The sequence below is a fragment of the Piliocolobus tephrosceles genome, chromosome 17 (genome assembly GCF_002776525.5).
Source record: "Piliocolobus tephrosceles isolate RC106 chromosome 17, ASM277652v3, whole genome shotgun sequence".
Taxonomy (NCBI): domain Eukaryota; kingdom Metazoa; phylum Chordata; class Mammalia; order Primates; family Cercopithecidae; genus Piliocolobus; species Piliocolobus tephrosceles.
The window spans coordinates 52,590,537-52,606,058 of record NC_045450.1 but is presented as its reverse complement, the minus strand read 5'-3'; the positions used below and the strand labels follow the sequence as shown (position 1 = coordinate 52,606,058).

The following is a 15,522-nucleotide window of genomic DNA, read 5'->3' as shown; positions in this document are numbered from 1 at the left end:
TTATTTATTTATTTATTTATTTATTTATTTATTTATTTATTTATTTATTTATTTATGAGACTGAGTCTCACTCTGTCACCCAGGATGGAATGCAGTGGCACGATCTCGGCTCACTGCAACTTCCACCTCCCGGGTTCCAGTGATTCTCCTGCCTCAGCCTCCCGAGTATCTGGGATTACAGGCACCTGCCACCTTGCCTGGCTACTTTTTTTGTATTTTTAGTAGAGATAGGGTTTCACCATGTTGGCTAGGTTGGTCTCAGACTTCTGACCTCAGGTTATCTGCCCGCCTCGGCCTCCCAAAGTGCTGGGATTACAGGCGTGAGCCACTGTGCCCAGGCTTTATGTATGTATGTATGTATGTATTTATTTATGAGACGAGTCTCGCTCTGTTGCCCAGGGTGGAGTACAGTGGCGCGATCTCGGCTCACTGCAACTTCTGCCTGCCGGGTTCACGCCATTCTCCTGCCTCAGCCTCCTGAGTAGCTGGGACTACAGGCGCCTGCCACCACGCCCGGCTAATTTTTTTTATTTTTAGTCAAGATGGGGTTTCACTGTGTTAACCAGGATGGTCTCAATCTCCTGACCTCATGATCCGCCCGCCTCTGCCTCCCAAAGTGTTGGGATTACAGGCATGAGCCAATGTGCCAGGGCTATTTTTTTTTTTTTTTTTTTTGAGATGGGGTTTCACTCTTGTGGCCCAGGCTGGAGTGCAATGGCTCCATCTCAGCTCACTGCAACCTCCACCTCCCAGGTTCAAGCAATTCTCCTGCCTCAGCCTCCCGAGTAGCTGGGATTATAGGCATGGGCCACCACACCTGGCTAATTTTGTATTTTTAGCAGAGACGGGGTTTCTCCATGTTGGTCAGGCTGGTCTCAAACTCCCAACCTCAGGTGATCCTCTTGCCTTGGCCTCCCAAAGTGCTGGGATTACAGGCGTGAGCCACTGTGCCCGGCCTAATTTGTAGTTTTAGTAGAGATGGGATTTCACCATGTTGGTCAGGCTGGTTTCAAACTTCTGACCTCAAGTGATCCACCCACCTTGGGCTCCCAAAATACTGGGATTACAAGTGTGAGCCACCTCACCCGGCCTCAGCCTGATTTTCTTATTTATTTATTTATTTATTTATTTTTATTTTTTATTTTTTTTTTGAGACGGAGTCTTGCTCTGTTGCCCAGGCTGGAGTGCAGTGGCCGGATCTCGGCTCACTGCAAGCTCCGCCTCCCGGGTTCATGCCATTCTCCTGCCTCAGCCTCCGGAGTAGCTGGGACTACAGGCGCCCGCCACCTCGCCCGGCTAGTTTTTTGTATTTTTAGTAGAGACGGGGTTTCACCGTGTTAGCCAGGATGGTCTCAATCTCCTGACCTTGTGATCCACCCGTCTCAGCCTCCCAAAGTGCTGGGATTACATGCTTGAGCCACTGCGCCCGGCTCAGCCTGATTTTCTTATGTTGAGTCACCCTTGCCTTTCTGGGATAAATCCCATTTAGTTGTGGTGTATAATCCTTTTAATATACTGTTGGATTTAGTCTGCTACTATTCTGTTCAGGATTTTTGGATCTATATTCATCTATATTGCTCTGTAACTTTTTTTCCTTTGATATCTTTTTTTTTTTTTTGAGACAGAGTCTTTCTCTGTCACCCCGGCTGGAGTGCAGTGGCGCAATCTCAGCTCACTGCAACCTCCGCCTCCTGGGTTCAAACAATTCTCTGCCTCAGTCTCCCGAGTAGCGGGATTACAGGCGCCTGCCAGCACGCCTGGCTAATTTTTTTGTATTTTTAGTAGAGATGGGGTTTTATCATCTTGGCTAGGCTGGTCTTGAACTCCTGACCTTGTGATCCACCCACCTCGCCCTCCCAAAGTGCTGGGATTACAGGTGTGAGCCACCGCACCCAGCCTGATGTCTTCTTAGTGACTTTTTGATTGCTGTTCCAGGGTCTTCCTCATCTTGGCTTTGCATCTGGGCACTGCACATTTACAATATGCACAGACGTCTACTTTTCTGTGAAGAACTGAAGTCTCTAGGTCAGAGCTGGGAAGGAACTTAAGAGCCTTTGGTTTAACCTTTCCTCTTCTAATAAGGAACCTGATATGTGGGTTGAAATCTAAGACCCATAGTCCTGAATTAGGCTGGAGTGTCTGAGATCAGTCTTTCAGAGTCAAGGGTGTTGTGTTTGGAGTCTTGCTGCGAAGTGTTCCTGTCACCTCAGAACTCTTCAGGAGGCAGGAAGCGAAGTCAGACTTGTTGCCAAAAGGGTTCTCTGTGCAGAGTTCTCAAACTTGTTGTCAAGAGAGGGTGGTAGGGTACAGTAAAGGGGTCATCTCCTTCCTGTGGCCTTGTACATATCTGGAAGGTGTGAGAGTCAGGTGGCCCTGGTTTCTAAGGTTCTGTCCTCTGTCCACCACCAGGCCTGCCTGGGTCGCAGAAGAAACTCTAGTCAGTTGAAGCTGTGCTAAGTCCATCTCACTGCAGCAGGGTCTCCTGCATGTGTGCTCTGTGCCCAGCTTGGGACATACTAGGTGCCATGTGAGCCGGAGCCCCAGTGCCTCTGCTCAGCAAGGATTTTGACTGTTTCTTCTGTTTCTGAAGCTGTACTGTTGTGATGCAGCCTCTGCCCTTCTGTTAAGACTTGCGGTGCTAGGTGGACCAAGGAGCTGACCATGGAAACCATGTTCCCTAATGTGTTCCCCATCACTGAAATATTGTCCTGGGGTGATCCAGAGAGAGTCTGATGAGTGAGAGCCAACAAACTCTGCAGTTTGTAGCCATTGCTCTTAAAAGTGGTTTTTAAGAGATGGCTCTTAAAGTGATTTTTGGCCCAGCACAGTGGCTTATGCCTGTAATCCCAGCACTTTGGGAAGCTGAGCTGGGCGGATTACATGAGGTCAAGAGTTTGAGATCAGCATGGCCAACATATAGTGAAACCCCATCTCTACTGAAAAAATACAAAAATTAACTGGGCATGGTAGCGTACACCTTGTAGTCCCAGCTACTTGGGAAGCTGAGGCAGGAGAATTGCCTGAACCTGGGAGGCAGAGGTTGCAGTGAGCCAAGATCGTGGCACTGCACTCCAGCCTGGGTGACAGAACAAGACTTCATCTCTAAAAAAATAATAAATAAAATAAAATAGAAAATAAAATACTTGGCTGGGTGCGGTAGCTCACGCTTGTTGTCCAAGCATTTTGGGAGGCTGAGGCAGGCTGATTGCTTGAGCTCAGGGGTTCAAGACTAGCCTAGGCAACAGGGCAAATCCCCATCTCTAAACTACCCAGGTGTGGTGGCACTCACCTGTGGTCCCAGCTATTCAGGGGGCTGAGATGGGAGGATGGCTTGAGCCTGGGAGGCAGAGGTTGCAGTGAGCAAGATCTCACCACTGCACTCCAGCTTGGGAGACAGAGTGAGACCCTGTCTCAAATAAAAAAAATTATAAATTAAAATTTAAAAATTGTAAAAAGTAATTTGTGTTAGTTTTAGAAAATCTGGAAAACGAGAAAAAGGAATCCAAGAGGACTGGACTGTACTTGCAGCTCTCCATATGACTGCAGGGTTTCAGCAGATTTGTTCAGGTGGCAGGGCTGGGTAGACCCCCTTGCTTGGGTGGTAGCATGGACTCTCTGCCACCTGTAGTGGATGGTGGGAGCTTCTGGGTGGACTCGTGAGTGTGGACAGCTGTGGGCCTTTGCTGCCTGCTTCTAGGTGCGGTTGCTTCTCTATCTTGTGTTCTGGTGGATCTCAACTCCACTTGGCCCAAGCAGCACCTGTTTGCTGCCCTCTTCTCTCTTGAGCTAGATGGGGCAGAGTAGCTGTTCTTGTATCTTCAACTAGCATTGTGGTTTTGGCAGGCAAGGGTAGGAACTGAGAAGTTATAGGCCCACTCGTGGCCTCACTGCCTCGAAGAGCTTGTCTATTGTCTCTGTGTGCTTACTTCCTGTCTCACCTCTCTGGCATCATGTCTCTTCTCCACTTTGCTGCCATATAGAAGAAAGGAGTAAGTCAGATGGCTTTACCTTACTTTCACTTGTGTCATAGCGTAAATAATTCCCTCTCTCCAGCTCCTTAAATGTATCCTGCAGTTAGAAAAGGAGGCCCTGGTAGAGAAGTGTTGGGAGCTAAGTTGCTCTATCTATTCCAGTCACCTGCTCCGGGAGTAAGAGCCCTTGTTGCCGTCCTCCCTCCCAGGCTGTATCGGTGAGTGTTCCTAGCATAGCCTGGCCCATTACCAACTAGGAAGCAAATACTCACCTCCTTTCTCCTTGGTAATCTCAAGTAAACAGGCGTTTGTTTTAGATGTCCTGAGATCTAGGCCTTCCAGAATGGCCTCCTTTCCTTACCAGATCCTGATGCTGGAAGATCCTCCAGTGTATGAATGAATGGACAAAGTGGGGTTATCCCTTCATCCACCTTCAGCCCCCGGCACTGCACCCAGGTGCTCCTTTGTCTGATCCTGTTGAATGGCTGCACTGGGGGCTCTCCAGCCTCATGGTAATAGCTGATAAAGTAGGCTCTGAGAGCACATGAGACATGCCAGTGGGCATGTGGTGAACTCAGTGGTGGAGGTGAGATTGGAGTCTGGGATTGTCAACTGTATTTGCTCCATGGAGCAAATACATGGCATCAATGCCAGGGCTAGAGAGCACAGCTGGAGAATGGCTGCTGCTAACTCTGGCTGAGCACTTTGGCTCTAGTATTTCCAAGTGGGTCTCAGAGAATTGACCTTTCCTTGGTGCCTGGTTGTGCTGGGCAGTGTCTTGGGCTTCTCTAGCCCCTCCCCCACCTAATAAATTCACTGTGTTCTAGAGAGCACTTGCCTGTCTCCACATCATTCCACTGCTCCTGTCCTGCCCTTGTCATCTTCCATGGGAATGACTCTGGAAATGTCCAGTTTTGGTTCTTCAATCCATTTTTCAAATATCAACTGTTTGATGAGCTGTGCCCTTTCTTTTTTTAGAGACATAGATGGTCTTGTTATGTTGCCTAGGCTGGTCTTGCACTCCTGGCATCCAGTGATCTTCCGGCCTTGGCCTCCCAAGTAGCTGGGATTGTAGGCTGAAGCCACCATCCCCAGCTTAGCCCCTTCTGTGGCTTGCCATTTACCTCTCATGAAGTTCAGATTCCTTAAGCTAGCATGCAGGCTGTGCATGCACAGCCCATTTCCTGATCCAGCTAGGTCTGCCCAGACTGTAACCCTGTCACGCTGAACTTCTCTTAGTTCCCTGACCATGTGGCTGCTTTCTTGCCTCTATGTCTTTTCACATTCTGCTGTGTTTTTTTGTTTATTTGTTTTTTGAGATGGAGTCTCGCTTTGCTTCCAGGCTGGAGTGCAGTGGTGTGATCTCGGCTCACTGCAACCTCCGCCTCCCGGGTTCAAGTGATTCTCCTGCCTCAGCCTCCCGAGTAACTGGGACTACAGGCGCCCACCACCATGCGCGGGTAAATTTTGTATTTTTAGTAGAGATGGGGGTTTCGCTATGTTGGCCAGGATGGTCTCGATCTCTTGACCTCATGATCCGCCTGCCTCAGCCTCCCAAAGTGCTGGGATTACCGGCGTGAGCCAGTGTGCCTGGCCCACATTCTGCTGTTTCTGCGTGGACCATGATCCTCTTTCTCCTCTCATCTCCTTTACCAGGCCTTGGCTCAGCCTTCACTTCCTGAGGGAATTCCTGACTTTTGAGTCAGCACACCTTGACTCTCTGGCTTGCCCCGACTTGACATTAGAACTGTTGGAGGGCAAGGATTGAGCCCAGGCCCCCATCCATGTGTCCCCAGCACCATACTGGGTACAGGGGATTTTTGTTGATGACATGAATGACTGGAAGAACCTCTATGAAAAGAAATTTATCACACCTGTTTTTACTGAATTACTCAACGTTAGCAAGGACCCAAGAGCTCCTAATAACTCAGCCATATTCAAGAGCCTCCAGAGATCAATAGAGGAAAGGTAGTGTCAGTGGCCTCCTATGGGGATTCTTCCTGTTCTATAGATGCAAAGATATTGTAGTATGTGTACAGGAGAATGAGTTTGAGGTTTTTATTACGCCCTTTCCTTATTTTTTTGTCTCATTCTTGGCAGCTCAAAAGGTACAAAGTGGTATCTCGCTGTTTTTTGTTTCTGTTTTTTCCTTTGAGAGAACGTCTGGCTCTGTCACCCATGCTGGAGTGGAGTGGTGCCATCTTGGCTCACTGCTACCTCCACCCACCCCAGGCTCAAGCCATCCTCCCACCTCAGCCTCCTAAGTAGCTGGGACTACAGGTGTGCACCACCATGTCTGGCTAATTTTTTTATTTTTGGTGGAGACAGGGTTTCTCCATTTTGCCCAGGCTGGTCTCGAACTCCTGGTCTCAAACCATCAGCCCTCCTTGGCCTCCCAAAGTGCTGGGATTACAGTCATGAGCCGCTGGGATTACAGTCATGAGCCGCTGCGCCCAGACTATTTTTATTTTATTTTTCTTTTGACACAGTGTCTCACTTTGTCACCCGAGCTGGAGTGCAATGGCATGAGGCATTGCAGCCTCGACTTCCTGGGCCTCAAGCTGTGCTCCCACCTCAGCCTCTCAAGTAGCTGGGACTACAGACAAGTACCACCATGCCCAGCTGATTTTTATATTTTTTTGTAGAGATGGGGTTTTGCCATGTTGCCCAGGCTGGTCTTGAACTCCTGAGCTCAAGCAATCCACCTGCCTCTGTCTCCCAAAGTGCTAGGATTATAGGCATGAGCCACTGTGCCCGGCCTCATTGTAGTTTTGATTTGTATTTCTGTAATAATAGTGATGGTGAGCATCTTTTCAGGTGCTTGTTGGCCACGTGTACACCTTCTTTAGGGAAACATCTACTCAAGGACTTTGCCCCTCTCATTTTTTTTTTTTTTTTTTTTGAGACAGAGCCTCGTTCTGTCGCCCAGGTTGGAGTGCAGTGGCGCGATCTGGGCTCACTGCAAACTCCGCCTCCCGGGTTTGCGCCATTCTCCTGCCTCAGCCTCCCGAGTAGCTGGAACTACAGGCGCCCGCCACTGTGCCCGTCTCATTTTTTTGTATTTTTAATAGAGACGGGGTTTCGCCATGTTAGCCAGGATGGTCTCGATCTTCTGACCTTGTGATCCTCCTGCCTCGGCCTCCAAAGTGCTGGGATTACAGGCATGAGCCACCACGCCCAGCCGACCCCTCTCATTTTTTAGAGACCGGGTTTTGCTGTGTTGCCCAGGCTAGTCCCAAACTCCTGGGCTCAAGCAATCCTCCTGCCTCAGCCTCCCACATTGCTGAAACTACAGGTGTACACCACCGTTCCTAGCTAAAAGTTTTAAAGTTTGCTGAAGTTTGTCTATATTTTCTCTTGTTGCCTGTGCTTTTGCCCAAGAAATTATTGCCAAATCCAGTGTCATGAAGCTTTCTTTCTATGTCTTTTCTTGAGAGTTGAAGTTTTAGCTCTTATGAGTAGGTCTTTGATCCATTTTGAGTTGATTTTTGTATATGGTATAATGTAAGCAAAAAACTTTCTTCTTCTTTTTTTGTTTTAGACAGAGTTTCATTCTTGGTGCCCGGGCTGGAGTGCAGTGGAACGATCTCGGCTTACTGCAACCTCTGCCTCCTGGGTTCAAGTGATTCTCTTGCCTCAGCCTCCCAAGTAGCTATGATTTCAGGCATGCGCCACCATACCCGGCTAATTTTGTATTTTTAGTAGAGATGGGGTTTCTCCATGTAGGTCAGGCTTGTCTTGAACTCCGACCTCAGGTGATCCGCCCACTTTGGCCTCCCAAAGTGCTGGGATTACAGGCATGAGCCACCGCACCTGGCCAAACTTTATTCTTTTGTTTGTGATTATCCAGATGTCCCAGCATTATTTGTTGAAAAAACTTGTCATTTTCCCATCTAATGGTCTTGGCATCCTTGTTGAAATCAGCTGACTGTACCTGTGAGGGTTTCTTTCTGGGATCTCTATTCTATTCCTTGGACTGTATGTCTGTCTTTATGTGAGTCTTATACCGATTTGATTATTGTAGCTTTGTAGTGAGTTTTGAAATCAGAAAGTGTAAGCCCTCCAACTTTGTTCTTTTTGAAGATTGTTTTGACTGTTTCTGTCCCTCGAGATTCCATATAGATTTTTCTATTTTTGTGAAAAACATCATTGGGATTTTGATAGGGATGGCCTTGAATCTGTATATCACTTTGGGTAATACTGACATCTTAACAATAGTGAGTCTTCTAATCAGTGAACAGAGGATGTCTTTCCATTTGTTTGTGTCTGTAATTTCCTTCATCAACATTTTATAGTTTTTAGTGTCTTTTGCCTCCTTGGTAAAGTTTATTTACTTTTAATTATTTTATTCTTTTTTTGGGGGGGGGATGGAGTTTTGCTCTTGTCCCTCAGGCTAGAGTGCAGTGCTGCGATCTTGGCTCACTGCAACTTCCACCTCCCGGGTTCCAGCAATTCTGCCTCAGCCTCCCGAGTAGCTGGGATTATAGGCATGTGCCACCACACCTGGCTAATTTTTGTATGTTTAGTAAAGATGGGGGTTTCACCACGTTGGTCAGGCTGGTCTTGAACTCCTGACCTCGTGATCCAGCCGCCTTGGCCTCCTAAAGTGCTAGGATTATAGGTGTGAGCCACCGTACTCAGCTTAAGTATTTTATTCTTTTGATGCTATTGGAAATGGAATTGTTTTCTCAAAATTTTTTTTTTTGATTGTTCATCGTTAGTATGTAGCAACACAACTGAAAAGTGAGAAATAGGGTAACTTATTAGTTCTTTTTTTTTCTTTTTCTTTTCTTTCTTTTTTTTTTTTTTGAGACAGGGTCTTGCTCTGTCACCCAGACTGGAGTACAGTGGCTCCATCTCTGCTCATTGCCACTTCTGCCCCCAGGTTCATGTGATTCTCCTGCCTTGGCCTCCTGAGTAGCTGGGATTACAGGCTCCCGCCACCACGCCTGGCTAATTTTTGTATTTTTAATAGAGACGGGGTTTTGCCATGTTGGGCAGGCTGATCTTGAACTCCTGACCTCAGGTGATCTGCCTGTCTTAGCCTCCCAAAGTGCTGGGATTACAGGCATGAGCCACCACACCTAGCCCTGGACCTGTCCAATTCTAATTTTTTTTTTGTTTGTTTGAGATGGAGTCTCACTCTGTCACCCAGGCTGGAATACAGTGGCGCCATCTCGGCTCACTGCAAGCTCCGCCTCCTGGGTTCATGCCATTCTCCTGCCTCAGCCTCCCAAGTAGCTGGGACTATGGGATCCTGCCACCACGCCTGGCAAATTTTTTGTATTTTTAGTAGAGACAGGGTTTCACCATGTTAGCCAGGATGGTCTCGATCTCCTGACCTCGTGATCTGCCCACCTCGGCCTCCCAAAGTGCTGGGATTACAGGCATGAGCCACTGTGCCTGGCAAGTTTTTTGTTTTGTGCAATCTTTAGGGTTTCCCTTTCTTTTCTTTCCTGTTTTTTTTTTTTTTTTGGAGACAGGGTCTTACTCTGTCACCCAGGCTGGAGTGCAGTGGCACAGTCTTGCTTACTGCAGTCTTGATCTCCTGGGCTCAGGTGATCTTCCCACCTCAGTCTTCTAAGCAACTGGGATTACAGGTGCACTTCACCATGCGCACCGAAGTTTTTGTATAGACAGGATATCGCCATGTTGCCCAGGCTGGTCTCGAACTCCTGGGCTCAAGTGATCCTCCTGCTTCGACCTCCTAAAGTTCTAGGACTACAGGCATGAGCTACTGCACCCTGCAAGGTTTTCTACATATGGGAACATGTCATCTGTGAACAGAGATAGTTTTACTTTCCAATTTGGATGTCTTTCATTCCTTTTTCTTGTCTAATTGCTTCACTAGAACTCCCAATACTGTCTTGAATAGAAGTGGTGAAAGCAGCCATCTTAGATGAAAGGCTTTCAGTCCTCCACCATTGAGTATGATGTTAGCTGTGGGTTTTTTTAAATTTATTTTTTGAGGCAGAGTCTCGCTTCTCACCCAGGCTGGAGTGCAGTGACCTGATCTTGGCTCACTGAAACCTCTGCCTCCTGGGTTCAAGCGATTCTTCTGCCTTAGCCTCCCTGGTAGCTGGGGGATTACAGGCGTGTGCCACCACACCCTGCTAATTTTTGTATTTTTAGTAGAGACGGTGTTTCACCATGTTGGCCAGGCTGGTCTCAAACTCCTGACCTCAAGTGATCCACCTGCCTCGGCTTCCCACAGTCCTGGGATTACAGGTGTGAGCCACAGTGCCTGGCCAGGTTTTTCATATATGACCTTTGTTGTGTTAAGGTAGTTTCCTTTTATTCCCACTTTTTTGAGTGTTATTGACATGTAATTTAACATGCTATACAAGTCACCATTTAAAGTGTACAGTTCAGTGTTTTTTAATATATTCACAGGGTCTGCTTTGTTTCTCTCAGATTGGTTGGATGATAGTCTTCAAGCTTATGAAGAGTTTCTGGAAGATAGAAGAGTGCATTTTTTGGTAGCTTTAAAACACCATGCTTTTGGAAAAGACTTAATGTTACCCAGTATTCGAAGAGTGGGGACTTATTCTCCTTGAATCCTGACGCAGCTGTGACCTCATGGGAGTATGCAACCTGGGCTCCTATGGGACTGCTCCCTGTGTCATTGACACGTGGAGGTGGAATGGCGCCCAAATGTGGGTGTCAGCTTCCTCTGGCTGCTATCCCCTTAGACAGTCCACTCAGATTCTCAACTTGAGGCAGGGGTTTGTACAGAGTCTTCCAGACCATCCACTAATAAACACCGTCTTATCTGTGGAGCAGAGTCTGTAGGAAGGTGTTTAGGGCTAGTTGCTGGAGAAAAGAGAGACTTCTCCTATGGGGAGGCCTAAGCAATTTGTGTTTTGAGCACAGGTGCTTTAGTGATTCCTCATTCCCATAGAATGTTGTGGAACCAGTTGCAGCGACCAAGCATAACTCTTCTTGAGTGACCTTTGACCTCCCCCTTTGCACATGTGGTCCAAACATAAACTCTTACCTAGTGTCAGGAAACCTGTGTGCCAGGGATGGGATGACATGTGGTGTTGGGCGTAGCCCCAGGCCCCTCTGAACAGGGCATGGTGAGTGGCTGTTGTCTAAATCAAGGAAAGCCCTGGCTGTGTTGCCCTTGTGCCTGTTGGACTGCTGACTGCAGGCCAGCTGGGGTCGTTTGCTGCTTGTTCAGCTGAGGTACTGAAGGAACGGAGACTGACTTTTAGCAGCCTCTGCCATGTAAAGTCAGGAAGCTGATTATTTGGGCTGCAGTTTTTCTGGAAAAATGTTCAAGTTTTAATCTAATGGGAATTCTGCCAGCAGGCTAAGACACCTTCTGCTCCTGATGGTCCTTGAAGCTAGCCCCTCTGGCAGGAGGTGGCAGGCAGTTTGTGTGTTTCTGGGAATGACTGAACAGTCCTGTCCAACTATAGGCTATATTGGTTCATGTCTTTGACCTTTAAGGATCCAACTCTGTTTCAAATGCTGCTTAAAACAAAGCAGAAGACAAATTCCCTTTGAACCATGAAACTCCCTCTTTGAAGTGCTGTTCCTTTTGCTTTGCTCCTTTCCCTTCTCTACCTTTTTCCCTAAGCCATGTGGGCCAAGTTATCAGGGCCATATATTGGGTTGTATCCTTTCCTGGTTCCTTCCCAGCATGATTGGGATAGCTGGTTTCAGAGGAAGGTGAGTAGGTCAGAGCCTTCCCTCCCTGCCTGATCCTTTATTTGGGTAGTAGAGGCTGCTCCCCCAAATATAGTGGTGCAGCAACCCAGAGAAAGGCAAAAGGGCATTTACTGCCAATAAAGGACTGGCAGGGGCAGTATATTAAGCCTTTTTAATGTTACTATAAAGAAATACCTGAGACATGGTAATTTGTGAAGAAAAGAGGTTTCATTGGCTCACAATTCTACAGGCTTTACAGGAAGCATGGTGCCGGCAAAGGCCTCAGGAAGCTTACAATCACAGTGGATGGTGACTAGGAGCCAGCATGTCACATGGCAGAAACGGGAACAAGTTGCGGAGAGATGCCATACTCTTTTAAACAACCAGAACTCGCAGGAACGTAGAGCGAGAACTTGTTCATTACTGTGAGGACTACCCCAAGACATTCATGAGGGATCTATCCCCATGATCTTAACACCTACCACCAGGCCCCACCTCCAGCACTGGGGATTACGTGTCTACATGAACTTTGGAGAGGACAAACATTGAAACCATATCATTCTACCCTGGCCCCCCAAATTTCATATTTTTCCTACGTTGTAAAATACAATCATGCCTTCCCAGTAGTAGTCCCCCAGAGTCTTAACTCGTTCCAGCGTTAACTTAAAAGTCCCAAGTCCAAAGGTAAGATGGTGTTTATTAGTAGATGGTCTGGGAGCCTCTGTACAAACCTCTGCCTCAAGTTGAGAATCTGAGTGGACTGTCTAGGGGATAGCAGCCAGAGGAAGCTGGCACCCACATTTGGGCGCCATTCCACCTCCACGTGCCAGTGACACAGGGAGCAGCCCCACAGGAGCCCAGGTTGCATACTCCAGTGAGGTCACAGCTGAGTCAGGGTTCAAGGAGAATAAGCCCTCACTCTTCAAAGAGTGGGAGGAGTGAGGGGATCTCTTGGGGCCTCACATATCACTACTCCCAGTTTTGTGTGGTTTGGGAGGCCAACGTGAATGTATGCCGGGAAGGTAATTTATTTTGAGACCCAGAGAACAAGCTCTGTGTGAGCAGTCTTGATTGATGATCTTATGTAGATCCAACATGGCTTTACTTGGGTCTTTGGTGCAGACTGGGTTGTCCCTGTAGAACGACCGTGCATTGCTCTGTCAAGCACTACCTTGGATTGAGATACTTCAGGCACATCTTAGGAATAGATTCTGTGCCTTAGCTATATCCAGAGCACCAAAGAACTGGAAACCGTGAATTCATGACACTATCCTCTGAAACTGAAGCCAGGGGTTCACAGTGACACGTACACACAACCTTCTGTTTCTCTAGCTAGGTGAGGCAGTAAGATGCTTTCCATTAGCAAATCAAAATGTCCAGTTTCTCCAAGAGCCATTAGTATAAGAGCCTCTACATTCATTGCTTTTCTCATTTTTCTGTCTTTTACTAAGAAATATTTGAGAAGGGAGAAACATGAGCATTTGCTAACCAAAAATTTTTTTTTTTTTTTTTTTTTTTTTTTTAAGTTACATGGGAATAGGACTCTCGGCTCAAGGCGTCAACATGAACAGACTTCCTGGTGAGTCACTCTTGAAGAGAACATTTGTTCTGCTTTCCTGATCCAATTGGTGTTGAGAGTCATGGTGGTAGCAGAGAGGCTGGGGAGGACTTTGTTTGCTAGCTGCCTGCCTCAAGCCATGCCACTGGTTGGAGGATCCTGAAAGGTAGTCTTTGGGCCGGGATGGTGTGCATTTCCATTCCAAAAAGTAATTGACAAGTGATTGTCATTAATGGAATTTGAACTGTTTGCCATCAAAGTCAACTGACCTGAGTTTGCTCCAGGTGGGGATACGCCTCAGTAGCCCTTGCTCCCATTGGCCTAGCTGAGCAGACTCAGGCATGTACTGGGAGGAAGACTGCTGCCAACCTTGGCTCCTTTGTTACTTCATCATGTTAAAGATCAAAGTTTTTGTCTGGGCGCAGCGGCTCACGCCTGTAATTCCACTTTGGGAGGCTGAGGCAGGCGGATCATCTAAGGTCAGGAGTTTGAGACCAGCCTGGCCAACATGGTGAAACCCTGCCTCTGCTAAAAATAAAAAATTAGCCGGGGGTCGTGGCACACACCTGTAATCCCAGCCACTTGGGAGGTGGAGGCAGGAGAATTGCTTGAACCCAGGAGGTGGAGGTTGCAGTGAGCTGAGATTATGCCACTGCACTCCAGCCTGAGTGACAGAGTGAGACTCCATCTCAAAAAAAAAAAAATCAAAGTTTTTAAGTGACCTCCCACGTAGAACGTGATTAAAGCAGTTTCTTACTTTTATTATTTATTTTTTAACATATATATATATTTTTGAGACAGGGTCTCACTCTGTAACCCAGGCTGGAGAGCAGTGGCTTAATCACAGTTTACTGCAGCCTCAACCTCCCAGACTGAGGTGATCCTCCCACCTCAGCCTTCCTAGTAGCTGGGATCACAGGAGCTCATCACCACGCCCAGCTAATTTTTTGTAATTTTTGTAGAGACAGAGTTCTACCATTGCCTGGGCTGGTCTTGAACTCCTGGGCCCAAGCCATCAGCCTGCCTCGGCCTCCCAAAGTTCTGGGATAACAGGAGTGAGCCACTGCACCCAGCCTTATTTTTATCATCTATTATTTTTCTTTTGAGACAGGGTCTCACTTTTCACCCAGGCTGGAGTGTAGTGGCGCAATGTTGGCACCACCTTCTTAACCTTCTGGTTGGCTCAACCATCTGGGCTCAAGCGCTCCTCCCACCTCAGCCCCTCAAGTGGCTAAGATTATAGGCATATGCTACCACACCTGGCTAATTTATAGGCCTGTGCTATCACACCTGGCTAATTTCAGCTATTTTCTGCCCAGCAGGTCATACCTAGACCTGGACTGGCTGCAACTGGGGAGACAAAGCTTCTGCCATGAACTGATGGGTTCCAGAAAATGGTCTTAAGTCCATTGGTCCCTTGAGTGGCAGAAGTGACATGATCCAGGCTTCCCTGACACCGTCATGGGGTCAGGAAAAGTCCTTGTGTTTTTTTTCCTGGCCTCCTACTCTTTGTGCCTGTGACACAGAGAAGGCAGCTGGCTTTTCCCAAACAGGGAGTAACACTCAGACCTTACATCTTTTCTGATCAATGTTTAATGTGAATCACTGATTTTTTCCTAGTAGACTGATTTCAAATACTTTCAATCTAGGATGCTTAGGATTCAACTAATTGTCAGGAATCTTACTTTTTTTCCCCCTTTGATTGGTCTGAGTGAAAACTGGTTTTTCATTATTAATCAGAATGTGTGTGGCTGTGTTCTTTGTTATGCGTGTCTGGTCTTGGCTAAGTAGATGTAGTTGTAGTACCTGTAGCTCTGCCTATTAATGAACAGGAAAAATAATTTCCTGTCAAGTGCAAACTGATTCTTAATTTTGTTTGTTTGCTCTAGGTGTGCTCTTTCAACTTTTGCACTGAGTTGGTAGTGGAGAAAAGAGACTTTTATGAGCTTTTTTTGTTTTGTTTTGGAGACAAGGTCTCATTCTGCTGCCCAGGCTGGAGTGCAGTGGCATGATCATGGCTCACTGCAGTCTTGACCTCCCATGCTCAAGTGATTCTCCCACCTCATTCTCCCACCTCATTCTCCCCTTTAGGTGGGGCTACAGGTACAAGCCACCATACCCAGCTAATTTTTCTTTTTTTATAGAGACGGGATCTCACTGTGTTGCCCCAGCTGGTCTCAAACTCCTGCGTTCAAGCAGTCCTTCTGCCTCAGTCTCCCAAAATATTAGGAGTACAGGCATGAGCCAGCCTGCCTGGTAGGGGACTTTTTTTTTTTTTTTATTTTTTTTGAGACGGAGGAGTCTTGCTCTGTCGCCCAGACTGGAGTGCAGTGGCGC

General features: G+C 47.2%; 1 protein-coding gene across 5 annotated transcripts in view; it reads left to right on the top strand.

The window, feature by feature from the left end:
• Nucleotides 1–15,522, top strand: part of RANBP10 (RAN binding protein 10) — an 85,876-nt gene that overhangs the window by 22,675 nt on the left and 47,679 nt on the right. For 2 of the 5 annotated variants that reach the window (XM_023210192.1, XM_023210193.1), the window contains one exon: nucleotides 13,154–13,206. The exons of 1 other annotated variant lie outside the window; for it this stretch is intronic. In XM_023210192.1, the coding sequence (XP_023065960.1) occupies nucleotides 13,154–13,206 (53 nt within the window). Of the gene's footprint in view, nucleotides 1–11,877; nucleotides 12,312–13,153; nucleotides 13,207–15,522 lie in introns of those variants that run through there. 2 more of the 5 variants (XM_023210194.1, XM_023210195.3) reach the window with 2 other exon arrangements.